Raw genomic sequence first — 24,294 nt, forward strand, 5'->3', positions numbered from 1 at the left:
ATTTTATACAAAAATATTCTTTAAATACAGATATAACAAAAAATCTATTTCAAACATGAAAAAAAATATTCTTTTCATTTAAAACAATTTAATAAGAATTTTAAAATGAAAGAAATTCAAGGGAAGACAAAACTATTACAAAAAAAAATCTATAAATTTATTTTAGAATAGATACATACACAATCTGTATGTTTAATTATGCAAGTTCTATTCTGTAAGAACAAACATTTAAAGGATCAAATCACACGACAAACTTTTGCATTAGAAGTTTGCTTTCAACGTCAATCGAGACTGAAATTTATTTCTCAAAGAATACCTTTGTTTAGTAATGTGTTTAAATGCAATAATACCTGTATGTGTTATTATTTTTTCATAACAGTTATCACATACGAATCAAAACAATTATTATTTTATCAATACTCGAGAAAGTTCTTGCCGTTAATTTGAGAAGTTGTAAATAATTAGTTTTTAAAATTAAAGTCTAATCTTAAGGCAGTTAGATAGGTTAGTTTGTGGCAAATAAATATGAATAATTTTATATTCAACTTCCATCGATATTTAAATAAATTTAACTAAATATATACTATCAATAAGAACATACATACTTTGATTCAGACATACAAAATGTGTTTTAAAATAAGTTTTTATTATTTAAAAAAGTAAGTAGTCACAAATAATATATCCCTTTTTATTCGATTAATTATCTGTGCAAGTGTATATTTTTTTAATTCAGTAGCTTTCTTTCAACTGAATTTAAACGCTAATCAAAGTCAGATTACCAAATTTTTAACTTTAATATAGATGATCATTGATTTATTGCCACCGACGAAGAAATAAGTGAGTAAAGATCGGTTCAGTATTTAGTTACGTCGTTTAGCTTTTCGAAAACAAGACGTAAGCGATTTGATATTAAATAAAATTAAATGTAAAACAAAATAAAATTTCGTAAGCATAATACAAAACATTATTAATAAAATATATTTAAAATCAAATTTATGTAACACATTGCAAATTGTCAGTTCGTCTAACAATTTAGACGGCAGTTTGACAAGTATTGCTTATGGGTTCCTTAATATTTCATGCAACACACTGTCTGTTAGTTTTGTTTATCGAAATTCTTATCAAAATCTCTCAATCTTTCAACCAATATTTAATCTCAATTGCAGTTTGAATCAACACTATTTTATTTGCAATATCTGATTGACATAAGAAAGATATGAAAAAAACATAATTTGACAGTTACTGAATTTTCGAACTGGGGCATAATAAAATAGAGCCATGTGCTCTATTTTAAAATAAATCACAATATTTTTTCCATCTGTCACCTAATGTATTTGCCTAATTTGCGTATGATTCGTTTCATTTCGATGCCGACTATTCGCTTATATTGTATTTGTGAGCATGTTCAAGATTTACCTAATTTTAAATTACACGTCCGTGATGCAGAGTTTCATCAAAATCTATTTATTATTTTAATGATTCATTCCAAACTATTCCAATGTCATATATTTTCACTTCCCAAACGTCAATTTATGATTCAAATGTCACTTTCTAGTCCCTTATACACTATTTCTACAATTTATTATTTACTTTATATGTATATATAACCCTATGTTTATCGTACGTGTGATTATATAGAATATCATACTTAGCATTTATATACTATTATGTAATAATAGGGTCGTGTAAACAATATGGGCAGGCTGAATAAGGCAATATTTATATATATATCCTCAGTGTTGCCAATGTGTATACTTGTGCATAGGGTTACCATTTGATTTCATAAAAAAAGTATATTTTGAGCTTCTAATCAATGTATTATGATCAGGCACATTGAATACTTAATTTATTAGATGTAGTACTCCCTTTTGTCGTCTCTTTTATTCCCTTGCATTGTGTAAGGGACTTGTATATATTATATCTTGTAATCGTTCTACATCCCATTGCTATTTCAGTGTATATATAGACGACATATACGCCAACAATCAGGCTTTCTGCTGCACCGGTTCTTCAATTTCAAACTCCTTCTCCCAGCTCTCATCTGAATTGGCACTCGCGTCATCCTTAACCTGGTCCTTCTCACCGAAGTAATCTTCTACCAAATTGTTACCACATTCATCTGTTTTCTTTATGGGACTTTTAATTTTATTTTTTTGTTTTTTATCCGTCTCGTTGTTCAGTTTGTCTCTGGGTTCTTTGTTATTGTTTGTGATATCGCGTGACGACGTTTTGTTTATTTTCTTCGAGGCTATTTCTCTCTCATACTCTTCGAGAAGTAGAGTCTGCTGTTCTTCTGTTAGTTCTACGTCATTTGCGAAATCTTCTGCGAAATTTAAATTGACGATTGACGGATTGAATCTTAATGCTACGTGATAAGACTCATTTTACTACTTTACTACTTACCATCATCCCAAGCGACGACATTGTCTATGTCTTTTTCATTTGCTTCTGTGTTTATACCGGAAAGTACTTTTTTAGGACTTCTGGAAAGATAATTATTATAGACATTGAATTGACATTTCACTATTTTTATGACAAAGTAACTAAAATACTTGTTTAACATATTTTCTATATTAAAAATGAGATATATATGAGAATTATTTTTGCATTAGTAATAATGTCATATTTGTATTTTAAATTGTCAAGCTCTGTTAGCTCCTCTTAGCTCGTCATTGTGATTATATGTTGAGTATTAAATAAAATAATGTATCCAAACAAAAGCTAGCCCACCGACAAACAACAATATTTTGTATTGTTGAAGTCCAATTAAATAAACTATACTTAATAGTTCCGTTGATATAATGTCTTAATAAGTTTTGTAAAACGACGATTCGAAAGTGCTTGTAAAAGCCTACTTGAATATAGTATATACTAATTTTGATCTAGGTACCACGGCTGGTACAGCATTAAAATTATAAGGGTTAGCTTACTGCTCTGCGTTATACGCATTTTCTCAATTTTTTGTCTGCCTGTATGTTCCGGCTAATCTCTGGAATGGGTGGACCGATTTTTATGGAACTTTTTTTTGTAATAAGGAGTAACATAGGCTGCGACAATAACGCGAAACAAGTCGCGGGCACAGCTTGTGTTTAATATTTTTGACGGAGCCGACCTGTATGGGTAGTAGAACCAATTACCATCCGGTGGTTCATTGGTTAGTATGCGTATCTATTGAAAACTAAGTAAAATAAACTAAAATAAGTGACCCTATCTTCGATCTGCCTTTCTATACATTAAGTATAGTTAGTTAGTTAGTATAATACTTACTGTTCTATCGGTGTCTGTAGCGGTAGATGAGCTAGCACGGGATCTGCGGTGGGTTCCTCGATCGGCTGTTTGCGGGAGGCAGCCGCCAGGCGGTCCTGCAGTAACGCCACGCGGAACAGGTACCTGGAATACGAACAATTATTTATTGGATGAGGACGAGAATTGAAGGAGTAAATATGATTTTATATAGATGTAAGATTTAGAAAAATAAATTTATAAACATAAGAGTTAATATTAGGACAAACAGACAGAGATGTTAATAGAAGCATTTTGCAAGTTCTTATGTGCCGAATAAATGTTCATATTTCTCGTACCGATTCAGTGGAGAAATCGCGAGAACGCATTCGTCCAATTAATTCTAACCATATGTATCTAAAAACACTAACGGGTTGTATCTTTTAGTAAAGATATACAAAATATATTTAAAAAAAAGTTGATGATTACCGGTGTAAATCCGAGCAAGTAGGTACCGATATTTCATGTACTTAATTTGGACTTGTAATGTAGGAAATAAAAATTCCGTGGGGAAGCCCGCATGTGTCAGATTTCGGTTATTCTTTGATTGATATGCATACCAGCTGCTTTAAACGCGCGATATTTATATAACTTTACCGTCACATCCCATTTTACCCCCTCGAGGGATGAATAATAAAAAATGTCCTTCCCCGGGAGTAAAACTATCTCTATAAAAAAGTTTAATCTATATCGGTTCAGCGGTTTAAGAGTCAAGGGGTAACAGACATAGTTACTATCCCATTTATAATATTAGTATAGATCGTCAGTGGATCATTCATTGTTTGTTACTTATAATTTTAAATATATTTGTTTAATGTAGGAATTATTTTATTACCTTTCCCAGAACTCCTCATGCGAAACAGCATCGGGGACAAGTTTGTCATACTGTGCCTTCAGCAATGGGCTGGAGTCCAAGCGCCTGATCACGGACGATGGTGTTATAATGGTCTCGGAGTTTTCTAAGCTGGAGCGCCAGGCTTCGAACTCAGGACTGTAGGCTGGTACTATGTAGGTTGCATCAACACGCTGGAGGGCTTCGAGTTCTTTCTATTATGGAAGGTAATAGAATGTAAATAAATATTTTGGCTGGTTTATTGAAATATTTGCAGCGGAAAGAGTAACAACACATTTGTACCGTCTTCCCATGACATGACAAGAATAATCTAAAAATTATTTTATTAAAAACAAAAGGGAAACCGGATTATACAATAATAATAATATTATATATGCTTATATTTTATTATGATTAGCAAAGCCATTTTTACGAATCGGACTAGCTTTTTACTAAGCGGCTATTGACTAATAAACAGATACTTATATTTTGTTATATTGTAAAGGATGGTCAACGGGGCCACCTGATGGTAAGTGGTAACCACTGTCCATAGACAATGAAATTTTAGAAATTATAATCCTTCATTGTTAATGCGCCACCAACCTTGGGAACTAAGTCTTTTGTGTTATGTGTGTGAGCACTGACTCACTAATCCTTCAAGGCGGAATACAACGTTACAAAGTATTACTGTTTGGCGGTAGAATAGGCGATGTGTGGTGGTACCTACCCAGACAGGCTTGCAAACGTCCCTACTGTCAAGTAAGTATTGTATTGATACCCAACCCAATATAAAATACAAAAAAAATATTATCTCATTTAGTACATGAAAAAAAACTTAAAATAAGTTATATAATATATTAAGAACATTAACATTATAAATACATATGTCGTGTAGTTGTAAAAAAATCCTTCTTCATTTGGGTATCATGTGTTGCTGCCTCATAAAGACGATATTATGTTGTGAAAATGTTGCAGCCGTTGGCCTCGAGGCGCGCAATATTTCCATTCAGAGAATCATTTCTTATAATACCTTGTATGTGGACAGCATTGTAGTATCACCAGACGAAAGAATCACTTCTGTGTCATCTTCGTCATCTGGCTCGGGGTTCAGAACTGTACTGACTTGACCTTAAACAAAAATTAAAAAATATAAAAATCTGTAATATAATACGTTGTCCGGCAACTTACCCACTTTATAAAAAGTATGTTTTATATGTTACATTTAAAGCTAACATAGTTTCCAAATGTATATTATCAATGATGATTTTGGCCCAAAACATACGATTTTTTATTTATTATATCATTCAATAGAAGAACCTAAATACCGGTTAACTATAATATTAAATAAGAATAAATACAAACCAATAAAACTACTGAAGCTTTTCTTCATAACATTAGCTGGTGATTCAGGGACATCCAACTGGAATGAAAATAAATATGTATAATGAAAATAAATCCTTTATGAGACGGCTTTGTCCAGAACTCATCAATTATTCAATAAAACATATGAAAACATTTTTATCATAATAATCACTATCAATATTGTTTGTCTTTAAAGAACATTTTCAAACAATATTATGTAATAAAGACTTTTATATCAACGATAAAAAGTAATTTTAATTACTAATAAATTTTAAATCAGTATGTGTTTATGACACCATATTAAATAATAAAATAAATGTGGCCATAAGGGTGGGTCCAGCTAATGTGACATTTATTAATTAATAAATATCAATTAAAGTATATAAAAACATAGTGACGATAATAAAACAAATATATCATCTTATTATTACTATAATAGTATAGTATAAAACAATTAAATATATAGTACTAGCTGAACATTAACAAAATTTATAACACTACCTATACCACCTAAACCTGCGCTATCCATTTATACCCTCGGGGTATAAATTGACAAAAGTAACCTTTATTCATCCCCGGAACTCAAACTATCTTTATTATTATATTTCACTTATGTCGGTCTAGCGGTTTGAGCCGAAGAGGTAACAGACTGAGTTTTAATAACATTCGCGATAATAACATCCGTATAGATGGCGGGGAAGGGGGCGTAGAAGAGCGTAATGACGTTTGCCGTCACGGCGTACGATTCGGTCTTACCCTGAGCCACGTAAATAAACAAACTTCTTACCTTAAAAGTTTTGCCAATAACATTGGAAGTGGAGCTGAACACATGGCTGGCTTCGCTTTTCACTGCTGTACCAATTTCGTCCAAGTCCTTTTTGACCATTGTATACACTTCCGCTGACTGAATCGAAAAATATATTTCCATAACAATTACTGGAGCACAGATGGCCCAGTGTTAACTGAGTCAAAGTGTCAAATCTAGGTGAGAGCAATTAAATATGTGATTAATCTCAAGCTTGGCTTTATATCTCTCAAAATATTGCGAGGAAAACTACATGTGTCAGAAGAAAATGCTTCATACTTATAATAAGCATCATATTTAAAAAAAAGCAAAATGGTGTCTTTTCCAATCCAAGCCTCTCGTTGGGAGGTAATGGGGCTGTTACTTCAATATCTATCAATCACTATCAAATAATTTAAGGAAGTGACCACAAAAATGCATTAATATTCCCCTGAAGGTTTTTGTTAATAATTTATTCAAAACTTTCGACCAAAAATTTAAGTAAAGTAAGGATTGAACGCATATATATGCAAGTTCTTCCAATTTAAAGTTAAAAATGTGCAAATAAGTATGTATATATATTATTTTAAAATAAAAAATAAAGATCAGTGTGGCCACATCTTCCAAGAAGATGACAAGCTTGAAGTCCAGCAAAGATCTGCTGATGTTCAGTAAAAATATAAAACACCAAAATGTATAAAAGTAGAATGTAAAAAAAGGCACAGGCCACTGTGAGCCCATAGATGTTGTAAATTAAATTTAAAAAACAAGTATGTAGCCTCGCACACGCGTATAAGACGTGGTTGTAGAACAAGTCATGTATATTTCTGAGCAAATTTAACATTGCTATTTTGAATTTAGTTTTAAATATTTTTTTAATATATTTTCTGTTTTTTTAACAACCATTAAGGCTAATTTTATTTAGTTGGTTATTACCTTTGTCTTGGCAGATGATATCCACGAGTCCCACCAGTTACCGGAAGGCTTTTCATCTTCTGTAGGTGAACTAGTATTATCACAGAGATTCGGATCGCACCTTCAAAAACAATTTATATTATTTATATAGTTTCTATTATTGCTATAATGTGTTTAAATAAGATATTATAATATACAATAAAAATTGACTGCCTCATTGGTCTAGTTGCTTGACATAAGGTAACAGATCCTGAGGTCGATAAAACCGTTTATGTCCTTCATAGTCAGCTGGTTTTCTTTTTGATTGGTTGCCATGTCCAAATTCAGTCAGACCACAGATATAATGTAATAATTTGTGCCAATAAAATCTAATTATAAACTAATTATTAATGTCTACATATATTGCAAGATAATATTGAAGTCATTCATCATTTTAAATTATGAAATATTCTATTACTTGAACAGTTTTTAGTTGTTAAACATGTCTTATATATATATATATATTTAAGGGTTTATGTTGGGAAGGGTAGATAAAAAGCAAAATCAATCGACTTTGACCTATTTTTGTATATATCATAATGATTTGATTAGATTATACTTTTATACAACATATAGTATTACAAACAATCTTTATATTATTATGGTAAATCTTTCACTATGGGAAGTGTATTTAGCGCAAAAAAACAAAGGTCATTTGTAAAAATACGTAGCACCGTTATCAAGATAAAAAATGCCTTATAACAACCAAGGAAAATAACAGCACATGAATTAGATATACAATAGCGATGGCTATTCTGTAGCTTGAACAAATAACGAGAAATTAATAGGAAATAATTAACCTATTTTGTTGTTTCTGGTTAAATATACATGAGAAGTTGAGAACAATGTTTATTTATATAATATCTTATCTGATAACTTTGTTGTCTCCAACGAATATAAAATATAATCACTTACTTTTCAGCCATTACGTTATGATTTATGTAATTGATTAAACTAATAATTTACATGGAATATAGCGCAGTATTGAATGTGTGAATGTTTTTGTTTTTACACGAAATTTAGAAATATTTTTGACATAATTTTGTTTGCGTTGACATAAGGTTTTATTTTTAATCTAGAATGTCTTGGCACAGATAAAATATGGAAGAATATTTTAATGTATTTAAAATTATAAAATATCTAGTAATAAATATGTATTTGAAAACTAATTCCAATTTATAAATACTTAAGACACAAGCGTAATTTGAAGGTAAAATAAAAAATGGTCAAATATTTGTCGTTATCTGGTGGCGGTTATTTTGAACGTATATAATTATTTTTAGTTTATATTTTGTTGTTTTCATCGGAGTCAGAAATCAATTAAAATTTACATAGAGAGGTATTATCAACAGCCATTTGTAGCTTACTTTATGTATAGTCAATATAATAATAAAATCAAAATAATTGTTCAAAATGATAAAATATAAACTTTGCTTCATCAACAATATTTTCTCAGAGAAAATTATTGATACAACATGTTAAGCTAAGAAGTAATTATTATAATTTCTCTTGCGAAATATTAATTTACGTTGCGAAGCTGGGTATCGTTTCAATCTCTCTCGTGGATTATTATTGAATGAGGTATTACAGGAATACTTTTATGTTTCGCGAGCTTAGCGCAAAGATATCGGTATTATGATAGGTATAGGAGTGGCGTGTTTGTTTTAAACGTACACTAGGCTAAATAGAACTTGCTGTTTAATATACTTATGATTTTTCGTACTTATTATATTTTTCTTGATATTATCTGTTCAAAGATTATTCTATTTAATTAAATATTCCTAATTTATTTTCATTGTTCCTTATTTTTTACTGCAATATTTGCTTCACTATGTTATCTAAATTATTATCTAAATGCGAAAGTTACGACTTACAAAGCCGTAAATAGTCAATAAAGTAGGTAAACAAACCTTTGTACCTTCACATACCTGTATAATGATCAGTAAAAATGTTAGAAATTGAATATGATTAGTTTGCAATTTTAAGTAGGAACTAAGCAAAACTTGTGTGGAGCATTATACTAAATTCAAGCACTCCCACTGTTAGTTTTCGATCAGATTCGGTTTGCCTTTCTTCATATTATTAATAAGAGCTTGCGAACCGTGCTTCAACCGGAATATACAGGCTGTTGCATATATGTATTTTTATTACAAAAAATTACATGCAATAACCACTCAAATTAAAATTTAATATATTTTTCTTAAAATCTGTAAGTAAGATATACCTATATAAGATTAAGATCTTTGCAAACTGAGATATAGGAAATTTTTTAGGATAAATAGTATGTGAATAGTTCACAGGTTTTACAAAGTACTAATAGATAAAATTAAAATAGAAAGTTAGTCTAAAACGAGGTTGGCTATTAATTAGCAAATCTAACTGAAAAAGCAAGTTACAACGTCCTGTATATAAAAATCTGAATGGATAATCCCTCGCTGTAATAATACGCCGTGATCGACACGGGCCGAGTTCATCGCTCAATCAGATGACGTCACACTCGTGACGTGCCACGCCTCGCCGAGAGATGGCGCTCCACGATCGACTAACGACCGAACTTGACTAATCCTGTCGCTGTGTGTGGTTAACTTAGGGGTTGATAACCCTTTGACAGGGCCTCATACTCATTTCCTAAGTGATCTATCTGGTGATGGATTTACGACTAGGCCCGTGAGGTCTGGGCCTAGGGCAGAAAAAAATTAGGGTGACGTCAAAACTTGTTTTTTAGTAGTCGCACCCTTTGATAACTTACATTTAAATACTCGAAAATCCATTCGTAGAACTGTGCACAAATTTAAATCTTTAAACTTATATATCCTTCAAACTTTCGAACTACTCAGTTTAGATGGTAATCTCACATAGGCCTAGGGCAACCAAGATTAACCCGTCACTGGATCTGTCTTATCATCAATTAAAAACCTTGAGTACTATCTACTGTACCATCTCATTTCTTTTAGCGTACATATAATGTAAAATGAAATTATATAATAATTAATTATCTGGGATATATAATTATTGGCCTCAAGCCTCCTCTCCCTTACGAGGAGAAGGTTTGGAGCTTATTCCACCATGCTGTTCCAGTATGGGTTCGTAGGTGCACTGGGCGAGTTGTTATCCACCAGGTGCAGGTTCCTCACGATGTATTTCTTTACTCGCGAACACGAGATTTTAATTAATTGTATTATAAATACAAATTACTGATTGCCTGAACTCTGAATCATCGGTTATGATTGACGTTTTGTAACAACTAGGCCATCAAGGATTTCATTAGTAAAGTTTTAATAGTAATTTAAATTTGACTTTATGTATACATTGAAACTGGTATGATTCTAAATATTAAGAAAGTTATCAATTCAAGCTCATTTATATCCCAATTCGATTAAGTCGCGGTATGTAAAGTTGGAGCGAATTATAAATATAATATAATATAAAAATATAAATATTGGACAACATCACATACATTACTCTGATCCCAATGTAAGTAGCTAAAGCACTTGTGTTATGGAAAATCAGAAGTAACGACGGTACCACAAACACCCAGACCCAAGACAACATAGAAAACTAATGAACTTTTTCGGGAATCGAACCCGGGATCTCGTAATGGCGTACCCATGAAAACCGGTTTACACACTACTCGACCACGGAGGTCGTCTATATACACAACTGATATATACCTAATGTGCAAATATTATGATAATACTTAAGTACCAATAAAAACAGCAACATAAAAATTAGAAGACAACCTTTCATATAATTCTTGTACTGAAATTAATTAATTTTTTGTATAGTAGATTGTATTTGTATGTAAGTGCCATACCAGAGTGCAAATCTTCTAATCAATTGAGATTTACTGTGATTTGACCCGCGGATACGTACTATCAGGTTTAATAAGAGCTTGTAATTATTAAAAAACTCATGTGTTAAAAAATTAATTGTGCCAGGCAAGTTCGATTTCTTTGCAAGTTCCGTTTCAGGTGGCCCTGAGAAGATTGCCTGTTTGGTTTCGCGCTGTCTAGCATGGAGTGTGCCAAAAAAGTGCTGGTAGTTACTTAGGCTAGAGAAAGATGTGAATTTGCATTTTACGCAGTTGGTAACTTCGTATCTCACTTGAAACTTGGTAAACCGAGTTACAGTGATATGCTATTTTAATCCTTCAAATGTAATAATAATTGTTATTAAAATCAATGGTGCATATCACTTTCTGACATTTCACGATCGTGTTCTGCGATGAGTTTCGAGTTCGTTCTTACGTAATATAAACCAGCCGACTCGGAGCGTATATATTACGCATAAAATTAAATAGCTTACGTAAGAAACTTACTAAAGCTGTTAAAATATAAACGCATATAAACGCATCTCGTTACATTACTCTTTCTACAAATTAAACATCATAAGTATATCACTTATATCAAAAGCCTCTCAAATTTCACTTCGCCTTTATTCCTCTAAATTATAAAAAAGAAGAATTTTTCAAATATGAAAAATTAGGATCGTCAGTTTTTTGTTATGTCGCAACCTTTTTATCGAAAACATTTTATTTAATATAGGGATAGTAGCTATTGAATAATAAAAATAATTTCCAATGTTCACGAAAATATTATTTAGTAACGTGTGTTGATATTAATATTATGTCTCTACATATATATTCATCATTAATTGAAATAAAGGCTTGAACTTTGAAAAACATTACATTTTTACCATTGCCTATAAAATTTAATCTTATTAAAAAAAAACAATAACAGATGAAACTAGCACAATAAAATGTGATAAAAATGTTCAACTATATGACGAGATATTTAATTTAAGAAAAAGAAACTCTACATACTAACTTGTCGATTCTCTTCAATATAATTTAAATTCCGAAACAGTAGCTTTTACATTTAATTTAATCCTATAACAAGATATTATAACCTCCTTGAATTATAAGTCCGTTTTTTTCTACTGATTAACGCATTCCCCTCTCTAATTACTCCTCGCAGACTATCTGACTTTTCCAGCTTTAATTTCTTAATATTCTCAATATGGTTGTGTTTTTTTTTTAAATGATTTCTTATTTCAGACCTCCGTTATTTATGATCTCATTCGGAAAATTCTTCTTTGTTTGAGACTACCTACTGCTATTCGTTTAATCTCGATTTTATTTTGAAAAATCACCTGTTTAAGAGATAATTTCAGTAAAGATTTCATCCAGGTGAAAATACGGGCGGCATTTATAATTTATTTTCTCATAATATTATTTGTTTCTTTTTTTTTCGTTAAAATTTTATATTATTGTTGGTTACCACTATAACTGACCCTATGTCAGTTAGGTAATCTTGAAATACGTAATATAAAATTAATTTACATTTGAATATTAATAAATCTTAGCTTAAATAATAGCTCATTGAGAGCAAGGTTACCTTTAACGTTATATTAAGTGCAATGCATTGCGATTGTTCGTTGCACCGCGATCGTTTTATTGATTGGCAGGAAAAATCGTGCTTAGTGGAGAAGGGTTAGCATGAATTATTAGATTATAAGACCAAGAGTTCTTTAGTTAAGTTATTAAAACCAACTTAATCGATTTTGAGTACGGTAGCTCTCAAGAGGCCGAATTCAGGGGAGGGCAACCAGGGCAACTGCCCTGGTGCCATAAAAAGAGAGATTGCGACAAGTTTAATGTAATATATGTTTAGATATATAGAGATAGTCAAATTATCATAATATAATTAACTCCTGTTTTATAAGTTACTGATACAAAGAGTAAACATATTAATGACAAACCTGACTGACAGACAGGGAAATGTTCATAATCAACGTTATTCGTTGCCGCCATAATTATTGGTATCTACTGTATTTTCTCACACATACGAAATTCGATAGGTAATTTTTTTAAATTCCGTTGATCTTTCCCCCTTTTTAAGAATTATTTAATTTTTGCCCAGCGAAGCGGACGAGGTTAGTAGTTAATAGTTAATAATATTTAAAAAAAAATAGTACGAAAAAAATGCATTGATTGTAAAACATTTTGGGAACTCACTTCATTAATACAACTTTTTTTTGACAAGCTTAATTTAACTTTCATTGTATATTAGTTTAGGTCAAATCTTGTAAGCTGAACGAGAGCCACTTATTATAATCCCAAGGAGTAGGTATTTTACGTGGTTCAGATACGATGACGTTACATTTTTTTAGTTAGAATGACCTGATCCTACATACAGCATTGTGTCCAGGTTAAGAAACTTCTCCTTAACGTCCAACAGCCAAGGTAAATACGAATACACATATAATAAACTTTCACAATAAAATCAACTTTTCCAAAATATTCCACCACAAACAATTTTGGTTGTCTGTTATATGGAATGTCTAGAATTCAACTAGAATACAAATCAATGTGTTACTCGTTTCGGTCAAATTGATGCAAATACTCAAAAGTAAATTTTTGTCACTGGCTATAATTGTTAAGAAAAACTTAAGTCTCTGAAAAAAATCTATTCTTTCCAGTTATAAATAAATTATTTAAATTCAAAAGATGGTCACACTACAATGTGGGCGCAACGTGGGTAAGCGCATCTCTATGTGATGTACATTAAATTTGATTGTTCCTGCAACCTGTGCATTCGTATAGATTACCTGAACAATTTAATACAATATGCTGCATTTATTTATTAGATGTAATGTTATTAATTATCTTTCAATATACCTACTCAAGATTTCTTTTTTTTTGTTGCCTATATCAGAATTATATTTGTATAAATGTAGATTTATATTTAGATTTTAGTTTTACCCCAGTTTCTGTTTAATTTTTTAATGAGTTATTGGAAAACTTTTCCTTCTGCATGTTCTTTTTGTACCAAACAAACCAATATATTAAATGTACTTACTATTTATTTAAGCAAAAATATTGTCTTTTTATTTAAATCACCTTACATATAAATCAGAATGAATTTAAAATGTAAATGAATAAAAAAAAACTTTAATAAAAATTACACATGACAAAGAAAAGCCTGTCTCGTTGGGCCGAGTACCAGGAGCACAGAGACGCGGCGGCGGTGGCCGCAAAGAATGTCGTCGTTGGATTTATGCGAGTGCTCGCAACCGATGACAAGTGGACAGAGACCGGCCACTTCTCTACGCGGTATGCTCGCCTGGTAGTTTTCGGTATTTAAAATCTTCCTGGTTCCTCCGTATTATAATGAAAAAATATTTTTATGGCTAAAAAAATCTTTTTCCTTGCAAAATTAATATTTACTTTACATATTTAATATAATGTATGCTAATTATTCCTCGAAGTCGTTGCCAAAGACTAGAAAAACTATCATTTTTCAATTTTATCCCATATAAAGTAGCCAATTGAAACCCGTGCAATATTTTTAAATTTTAATTTATTTGTATTGTATTCGTGTCACTGAAAAGAGAATCAAAGTAAGTTTAGGCCTTTATACTCTTGAATTGTTACATCTCCACCAGTATTCATCCAGTCAGCCCTATAGTGCGTATTTATGCTAAAATGGCGCGCGGTGGCCCTTAATAAACAAATGATGTTGGATTTAAGGCCGAGCGTTGCAATTATTTTGCTATTTCGATGCAGCCGAGGCGGCTTTTTACTTTACATGCTTACATGCGCTGGTGATAGCTTCTGGAAGTTAAAATCTACTTTATTAGGGACATACTACGAGTAAAGTATCTTAGTCAGTTATTTGGCGTTTAATGTCGTTCAATATAAATAACTCTAAGCTTGCTCAATTACATTCATCTTATTAATATTTAACTTGTTAAATATTGTTTTTTTTTTTTTTTGTTACGAGACCTATCATGATCAAAGTGTTGTATGGAAAGATTATGAAAGGTTAACAATTTCGGGTATAAGAAAAAATAAAAATAAATTTCGTAGATAATTTAAAAATAATGTTGCATTTTTATAACGTAAATAGATAGTTTATTTTCAATCCATAACTTGATATCATGCATTGTCGTTGAACCATTTTTTTTTTTTAATTATTTTAATGATCTCACCTCATCATCGTCGTCTATTATCCTATGGCATTTCCACTCGTCTCCTAATTTTTTAAAAGAAAACTTCTTAAAAAAAAGATAATTTGTATTTAAGCAACTGCTTTATTTATCATATAAATTATATAAGTTTTACAAAAGTATGTTTTCTGGTTTATCATTCAATCGCGCGGAAATCTTTCTAGTGGTGAGGACTTATTTTAATCATAGAAAAAAGCATCCTTAAGATTTTGAGAAGAACTAAAACCACTTGGAAGTATTTGCGACAACGAGTACTTAATTAAGTTATTAAATTAGGGTATTCGTCTTTGCCGATTGTCAATTGGTTTTTAAAGTGACTGTTATGTTAATTAAAAGAAGGAATTGACCATTACGTGTGAAAAACTGTGGGTTTTTCATTTGTTTTTGTAAACGTTGCTGTTATATTAAGTATATCGCGTAAAATATGGGTTCCATATTTAATATAAAATGAAATTTGAATATAGCTAAAAGTTCAATTATTAAAGAATATTTAAATATTTTTAATAGGTACCTTATTCAAAAGCGACTCCTGGAAGGAGGTTCGTGTTCAAATAATCTTCGATACTATAAAATTAAGTTATTCAAAACAAAAAATATATAGACATACATTGTTAAGCAGACCAAGAATATATTTAAACTATACAGTCTCAACTACTGCATAATCATTCTAAAATAATAAATTGCCTGCTACAACCAACCGACTCGTCAAAATGAACTTATTTGTCAAACTTAGATGACAGAAGTGTGATAACGTAGGCAGGAAATTGAAATCTGTATCACTGGCCGAAAATCAGACGGCCATCTTGGATGCTAATCGTCGCGGCCACGATTTGAATATGGAACTCTTTATTCGTAAATAGCGTTTTAGTTTTTTCTGTCTCGCATGATGGATAGACGTTGCACCGGAAATTGTTATAACTCACTAACTCATATTATATTAATTTTATGTTTTCGAGAATACATTTAAAAATGATTTTATTTATGATGTTATATTCCTACGATATTGTATTCCTGTATTATATATTTTTTTACTGATTATAAACGCTCGAGTGGACATATGACCCAGTGATAACAACACATCTCATCCGATCATTATAGATTCGGGCAACTACTAAATTTTCATGTGCTCATTATATGTTCAAAATTCATCTCGTTTTGTTACTTAAAAAAAATCTAATTTATAAATTATCAATATTTGAATTTCAAAAGAACTTGTGTTAACTTTGACTCCATATTATCCATTGCTATTGTAACAAAACTATCATACAGTCACTGTCTACTAACAGAGGTAATCATTCCCTGTAAGTAAGTCTACTAAATTTGCCTTCATGAGTTCCTAGTATCAATAGAACAAAAAAACCACGAAAACTACTAAAACAGAAGAAATCTCATCTTTTCCTAATATTATAAATGAAATAGTAACTCTATCTGTTTGTAACCCGTAAAACGGGAGTGCAGCCGCGGGCGCTAACTATTACACATAACAGTATTATGGCATATAATAATTCATAATATTAGTATATTAAACAATATAATGAATATTCGACTAAAACCTTCGACCGCTCCTAAAACGCAAGCGAAGCCTCGGGCATAAACTACTAATAAACAGGACATACGAATAAAAATATAGGTTGTTAAATCTAGTATTGCTATCTATCTAGCTTGAAACCCTAGAAAGAACATACAGTCAGCGTCAAATAATAAGAGGCGCTCAGGGTATTCAAATAAATAGAAGCAACCAAAAAGTCAATAATATCGGTACAAACAAAGTTTCCTTATTGTTGTCAACAATATACTCGCTGAAAAGGTCGAGACGTTTAAAATGTCATATAGATCGTTTCAGTCAAACTGCCATAAATATGGTTACAGTCATCTCGCCAATGGTATCCAATCATTCTAAGTGTTAAAAAATACGGAACACATTAGAAAAATAAACTAGCATATTATAGACATAAACGGCTTTCCAAAGATGAAAACCTCTTTAGGCAATCTAGTATTGTTTACGTGACATTCTTTTATCTATCATTGCATGTCAATTATCTATCAGTTATATCAATATCAAGTGCAATATTAAAGCAAGTTAGTAGCAGTATTAATAGCGTTTCATGCTTAAATACGTATTATTGAATTTTTGGTTGCGTCTGTTTATTTGAATACCCTGAGCGCCTCTAATTATTTGACGCTGACTGTACCTATATACATGTCATAAATATCCTTTGTTTTTTTTTTGATTTGTTACTTAGAATACTTTGAAGAAAAACCTTATTTCATATACCTACTTACTTTGATTATCTATTAATTACTTGTTCTAATTAGATTTACTCCATGTAACAATGTGACATGTATGTAATGTAACAGTATAAACTTTGTCGACGGTATCAAATGTTTGTGTATTATACTAAGCTGTATGTTTGCCGAAAATAAAAATAAAATAAAATAAACAGACTGAACAATATTAATTTAACTATACTCTATTCCAATCATAATAGGAGAAAAGCTAAATTAAAAACATTTGACTGATTAATCTATGATATGATATATACCATTGATTTGCGAAAAAATGGCGCTTTGAACTTGGACGAAATTGTTATCGGAGTTTTGGAAGTAAAATTAAAATGGTTATGAGTAGTTAAGTGTAATAATATTGTATTATAAATAAAGACATACTAATCATAAACTCTTATTAGTGCACAATATAGCTGAGTTATTAGCAAATCGCATGAAAACGTAAATCTAAGGCTATATATTTAATAGTTCTTTCAAAAATATATGGCAATTTAATGTAAAAAAATATATGACCGCGAAAAAAAAAGGTTGTCCGTTTAGATATCTAGCGAAATGAAAGTTTTAATCTCTTCACCTAATAAATATTTTCAATTTCCATCGGAAATCCATTAAGCTTTCTATAATACTGAAAATTAGCGTTTCTTCCAACCAAAGATCTTCTCAAACAGTAAGTTAAACAAATGTACCTTCGATTGCTCACGCCTAGGTTAAGGGTCTTAACGAAAATATTTACTCAAAGCATAATCTACTTTAACACACTCAATAATAAAGTCTATAATCATTGGTACATATCTAAAGAAACAAATTAGCTTGAAGGCATTGAAAAACGGATTTTATTTCATTGGAAAAAAGGTTTAATCTCGATTGTACCAAGAAAGTAAACTGAAGGGATTAGATTAGATAGAAGTACAGATGTACCGTATAAGGTCTGTAAAATGGCCAGGGAGCTGTAATGTGCGGTATCATTGCGGCTGGTGATGGCTTAAAGTAATTTACTTAGATATATATGGCTTGACGATTAAGCAAATTAAAAGTTATACAAAATAAATTACTTTGAAAACCATTTTTGGTTAAGGAGACTCTGGTCCGCATTAGTAAAGACACTTTCGTCATGAATGCAAAAAGTTTCTTGCAATAAGGTCTTATATGTTGTTTTAAATTAACATTTAAAAGGAAAAGTACGTTTAAAGTAAAACTTATAGGATCATTTTTATAAAGAAAGTCTATTTCATTATTTTATATTAAAATGCGATTAATAATTCATTAGAACAGCGTCATTTTTTTTTTTTTATTTCTTAATGTGTACGATGTTTTATAATAAAGAAAAGTTATTATTTTAATTATTTCACACAATTCAATAATACATGGCATTATAAGTACAATGCATCGCGCTATCGTAGGGATGTTTACATATCAAGTATAATTATTTTCTACATAAGTTGGTAGTCAGATCTAATTTACTTAATTCAATACCCTTCCAATTTGAGTCTTAAATTATTAGGACAGAGCATTGTAATATTAGTAGTGGTGGTACCACAGACGAAGTTCTCATTCCTACATTTCGGTATACATTAATTTCGTTGGATATAAAAACATATAAGGGCAATGACACTGAACGAAACTCAGAATATAGGATTAGTCACTGCAGCTGATTAGAGCTGTATAAAGATGTATAAAGAACCCATGTATAAAAATAATTGTTTCACGTCATAAATTCATAGAGCCTCTATCCACTGGCCTAGCTTAGGTTTTGTTATAAGAGCGGTCCCAAAGAGACAGTCTTAGCAACCTTGTACCTTGGGTATACAAAATTTCATTGGTTGATTAGTTAAGGCGTAACTAACAGTTAAATAAATAAACTCATATCTGGATTTATAATATTAATTAAGATTATGAGATATTTTACGTTGACGACTGTACTTGTGTAACTCATATATAGATTTATATTATTAATTAAGATTATGAGATATTTTACGTTGACGACTGTACTAGTGTAAGCTGTGTCACAGTCCATGTCTCTCCTGATTTATAAAAGTATGTTTCATTGTTTTAAGTACAATTTAGATATAAGTTATCTATATCGTTGGCAATCCCTTATATATACAGGGTTATTGGTAATTCGACGTATTCCCGTTAGGAGGCGATAGGGGTGACTATTTGCGATAATTTTAACCCCCATATGCATGATGCAAATGTGAACCATTTTTGAGTTATCACGTTTTTTAGATTTTTTCAAAATAAGTCAAAATTGCAACTTCAAAAAAAAGGTTTCGTTTAAAATCTACTTTTTTCTTCTGATTTATAAAAACGATAAAGTAAGTACTTGTTTTAAAAGTTAAAATTATATAAAAATGATCTCATTTTTTAAGATCTCATCTCAATGTTAAGAATTTGTTTGCTTTATTTAACATATTGTATTCGTAATAATGAAACCAAATACAATACGTATTTACCACCGAAATACATCTGTAATCCAAAACTTTTGAATTTCGAATACCGTTCATGTCAAAACAATAATTTTATCATCATCATAACGAATAAATATCGCTTATTTTAACGAAATACATTAGTTACGTGGAGGCAGTAAATTAGATAGCTTTCAGAATACCGCTTAAGTGGTATCGAATCGGAATTAGCAGCCGCCGCGGTACATTACCATCGCATTTGGCTTGAGACCATTCGCACCGTACGCTTAGCGTCATAAACGCTTGTTGTTAATCTGTAATTAAGAGAAAAACCTTTTTTTAAACCGTAAAAAGACGACTGAAATTAGTCATGTAAAAGTATTTTGATAAAACTACTTAACTTCAGATATTTTATTAGTATTTAGTAATTACCCATATATCTAATGCCTTTATCTATGCTTGTTTACAAATAACATTCTTGTAATTATTTTTGATCGTAAGGATGACAGAAAGTATAGTACCTACATAAATTTTAATTTAGTTTAGAATAGTTACAGTTCTGTAAATTATTAATATCATTATTAATTAATATAAATAATAATATATTTAAATATTAATATATTCACTACAACTTATAAATACTAATTTCGATTGATAATTATTCGGATTATTTTATTTTTCTTGACAATATGGTTAACATTGTCTAATGTTCGGCAAATACGACCCAATGGCTAGAACGCGTCTACTTTAACCGAGGACTATGTATTGAATTCATTTACTAATAAAACATCGTAAGATTTATGCAGATATCAAATGAAATTCTGATACATTGCCCGTGACAAATATACCCAAATGTAATCGTCTCCTGTTCATTTGTCCAAAACTACTTCATCCTATTTACTTCATTCTCCCTCCTGAAGTCCCTCGCCCTATAAGTGATGTATGTTCGTTGACGTTTGTTTTTAGTCCGTTTTGTTCATTCGTATGAAAAATATTAAATCAAATAAAATTAATGTTAATGATTTAGCAAGGGAATTACTATTATTATGCTTATCTTAAAAAAAATTGGTCACTCGGTCTAACCGATCAATCCCTTTCGTGTCTTCTCCATCTTAAATGACATTGGCGAAATAATCTGTGCCCTGTTAGCATAACTAACAGCCATTCAACAAAGAATTTAATTACATATAACCCCACAAAGGAATAGCGTGTTCTAAACCTCCTGTTATCGTAGACCGTGAAACCGGGCCCGAAGTCTAAGTAGTTGCGTTTAATTAGTCCTATCTAATTATTTACGTGGCCGCGCACGCCAGCGACCTTTAGGCGTTTAGAGTATTTATTGATTAATACTAGAGACAAGTCCCGACTTCACACAAGAAAAAACATTATGATATATATGTCGGCGCAAACGCTTTAAATTGATTGTTTAATCAAGTTATTTCTAATTAATTTGTAAATGGGTTGTTGTTTGCTGTTTAGAAAGGGAACAGGAATTAGTTAATAATTGTGAAAACTAAACATAATAATGAATTTTAAATGTTATGTCATTGATTGAACTCCTGTGTTCAACAGGTGTTGTTGTTATGATTTTTGCTATAAAAAGCAGTGCGACGGTTGCTCGGGGGTTCATTCTCATTCGAGCTGTCGGACTGTTCAGACGAACGTTGTGTCCTGATCGATTGTTGAATAAACCTATTATTTTGCTGAAATAGTTTTATTATTTCATTGCAAAATGAGCCATCAACATCATGTTGCTGAAAGTGACGTCAGCAATGCTGACGTCACGCTTTTTAAATATAACCCTGGAGGAACTTCTTCGATATCAGAAGTGGGATCAGGATTCGGACACTCTTCCGATCCAAACCACATCCTCATCAGCTCGCATTCAACCTGATGCAGCTAATTGGAGCCAAGTGTATGCAACAGCCCCACAGAACGGTGTCGGGACTACTCCATATCCTGGGCAGTTTCCTTCGCCGGCTCCACAGCAAGATATGGATTGCATAAATATGCCATCAATCTCGCACAACCTTGAGCTACCTGAGCAATCACAATCTGAACGATAAGTATTTAAAAACATAAACGTAAGTAATATTCCTTCATTATAACCTAACATTTGGACGAGTTACGGTCACACTCGAAACATAAGCACACTTAACATCATGTATACAAACACGCACACACGCACACACGCACACACGCACACATACAGTTACATGCGATTGCACACATTTACTATAATCTCCGAGAACCTCCGAGACTCTTCGAGAACCTCCGAGAACCTCCGAGACTCTTCGAGAACCGCCGAGAACCTCCGAGACTCTTCGAGAACCTCCGAGAACCTCCGAGACTCTTCGAGAACCGCCGAGAACCTCCGAGACTCTTCGAGAACCTCCGAGAACCTCCGAGACTCTTCGAGAACCTCCGAGAACCTCCGAGACTCTTCGAGAACCGCCGAGAACCTCCGAGACACTACGAGAACCTTATAAAAACTCCGAACTATCATTATAAAACTGTACAAATACAACAACATCATTATAAAAAACCCTTCGTGATTCGTTAGAAGTTATTAACAGATACTAGGCTCAAATCAAAAATTGTTCTTTTACAGATATTGACCACGAGAAAACTACAAGAAAACGGCGAGATAAGGCTGGTGCAGAGCGCGCACCGCCTTTCAGAATGGCCGTGTCGGCGCAAACGCTTTAAATTGATTGTTTAATCAAGTTATTTCTAATTAATTTGTAAATGGGTTGTTGTTTGCTGTTTAGAAAGGGAACAGGAATTAGTTAATAATTGTGAAAACTAAACATAATAATGAATTTTAAATGTTATGTCATTGATTGAACTCCTGTGTTCAACAGGTGTTGTTGTTATGATTTTTGCTATAAAAAGCAGTGCGACGGTTGCTCGGGGGTTCATTCTCATTCGAGCTGTCGGACTGTTCAGACGAACGTTGTGTCCTGATCGATTGTTGAATAAACCTATTATTTTGCTGAAATAGTTTTATTATTTCATTGCAAAATGAGCCATCAACATCATGTTGCTGAAAGTGACGTCAGCAATGCTGACGTCACGCTTTTTAAATATAACCCTGGAGGAACTTCTTCGATATCAGAAGTGGGATCAGGATTCGGACACTCTTCCGATCCAAACCACATCCTCATCAGCTCGCATTCAACCTGATGCAGCTAATTGGAGCCAAGTGTATGCAACAGCCCCACAGAACGGTGTCGGGACTACTCCATATCCTGGGCAGTTTCCTTCGCCGGCTCCACAGCAAGATATGGATTGCATAAATATGCCATCAATCTCGCACAACCTTGAGCTACCTGAGCAATCACAATCTGAACGATAAGTATTTAAAAACATAAACGTAAGTAATATTCCTTCATTATAACCTAACATTTGGACGAGTTACGGTCACACTCGAAACATAAGCACACTTAACATCATGTATACAAACACGCACACACGCACACACGCACACACGCACACATACAGTTACATGCGATTGCACACATTTACTATAATCTCCGAGAACCTCCGAGACTCTTCGAGAACCTCCGAGAACCTCCGAGACTCTTCGAGAACCGCCGAGAACCTCCGAGACTCTTCGAGAACCTCCGAGAACCTCCGAGACTCTTCGAGAACCGCCGAGAACCTCCGAGACTCTTCGAGAACCTCCGAGAACCTCCGAGACTCTTCGAGAACCTCCGAGAACCTCCGAGACTCTTCGAGAACCGCCGAGAACCTCCGAGACACTACGAGAACCTTATAAAAACTCCGAACTATCATTATAAAACTGTACAAATACAACAACATCATTATAAAAAACCCTTCGTGATTCGTTAGAAGTTATTAACAGATACTAGGCTCAAATCAAAAATTGTTCTTTTACAGATATTGACCACGAGAAAACTACAAGAAAACGGCGAGATAAGGCTGGTGCAGAGCGCGCACCGCCTTTCAGAATGGCCGTGTCGGCGCAAACGCTTTAAATTGATTGTTTAATCAAGTTATTTCTAATTAATTTGTAAATGGGTTGTTGTTTGCTGTTTAGAAAGGGAACAGGAATTAGTTAATAATTGTGAAAACTAAACATAATAATGAATTTTAAATGTTATGTCATTGATTGAACTCCTGTGTTCAACAGGTGTTGTTGTTATGATTTTTGCTATAAAAAGCAGTGCGACGGTTGCTCGGGGGTTCATTCTCATTCGAGCTGTCGGACTGTTCAGACGAACGTTGTGTCCTGATCGATTGTTGAATAAACCTATTATTTTGCTGAAATAGTTTTATTATTTCATTGCAAAATGAGCCATCAACATCATGTTGCTGAAAGTGACGTCAGCAATGCTGACGTCACGCTTTTTAAA

The 24,294-nt window shown here is 32.2% G+C and overlaps 2 protein-coding genes across 2 annotated transcripts in view; both read right to left on the reverse strand.

Moving 5' to 3' along the window:
* Positions 1-24,294, reverse strand: part of LOC113403147 (uncharacterized) — a 361,159-nt gene that overhangs the window by 3,347 nt on the left and 333,518 nt on the right. The gene's annotated exons all lie outside the window — the stretch shown is intronic.
* On the reverse strand, positions 1,873-8,291 carry LOC113403132 (BSD domain-containing protein 1-like). Its single transcript, XM_026643589.2, has 9 exons — positions 8,130-8,291; positions 7,197-7,296; positions 6,264-6,380; positions 5,477-5,534; positions 5,145-5,242; positions 4,118-4,329; positions 3,268-3,390; positions 2,404-2,483; positions 1,873-2,323 (listed from the first exon to the last, which is right to left on the reverse strand). Exons 1-9 carry the CDS (start codon positions 8,138-8,140, stop codon positions 1,986-1,988), a joined length of 1,137 nt encoding a protein of 378 aa, XP_026499374.1. The 5' UTR covers positions 8,141-8,291; the 3' UTR covers positions 1,873-1,985.

Source organism: Vanessa tameamea, chromosome 25 (genome assembly GCF_037043105.1).
Source record: "Vanessa tameamea isolate UH-Manoa-2023 chromosome 25, ilVanTame1 primary haplotype, whole genome shotgun sequence".
Taxonomy (NCBI): Eukaryota; Metazoa; Arthropoda; class Insecta; order Lepidoptera; family Nymphalidae; genus Vanessa; species Vanessa tameamea.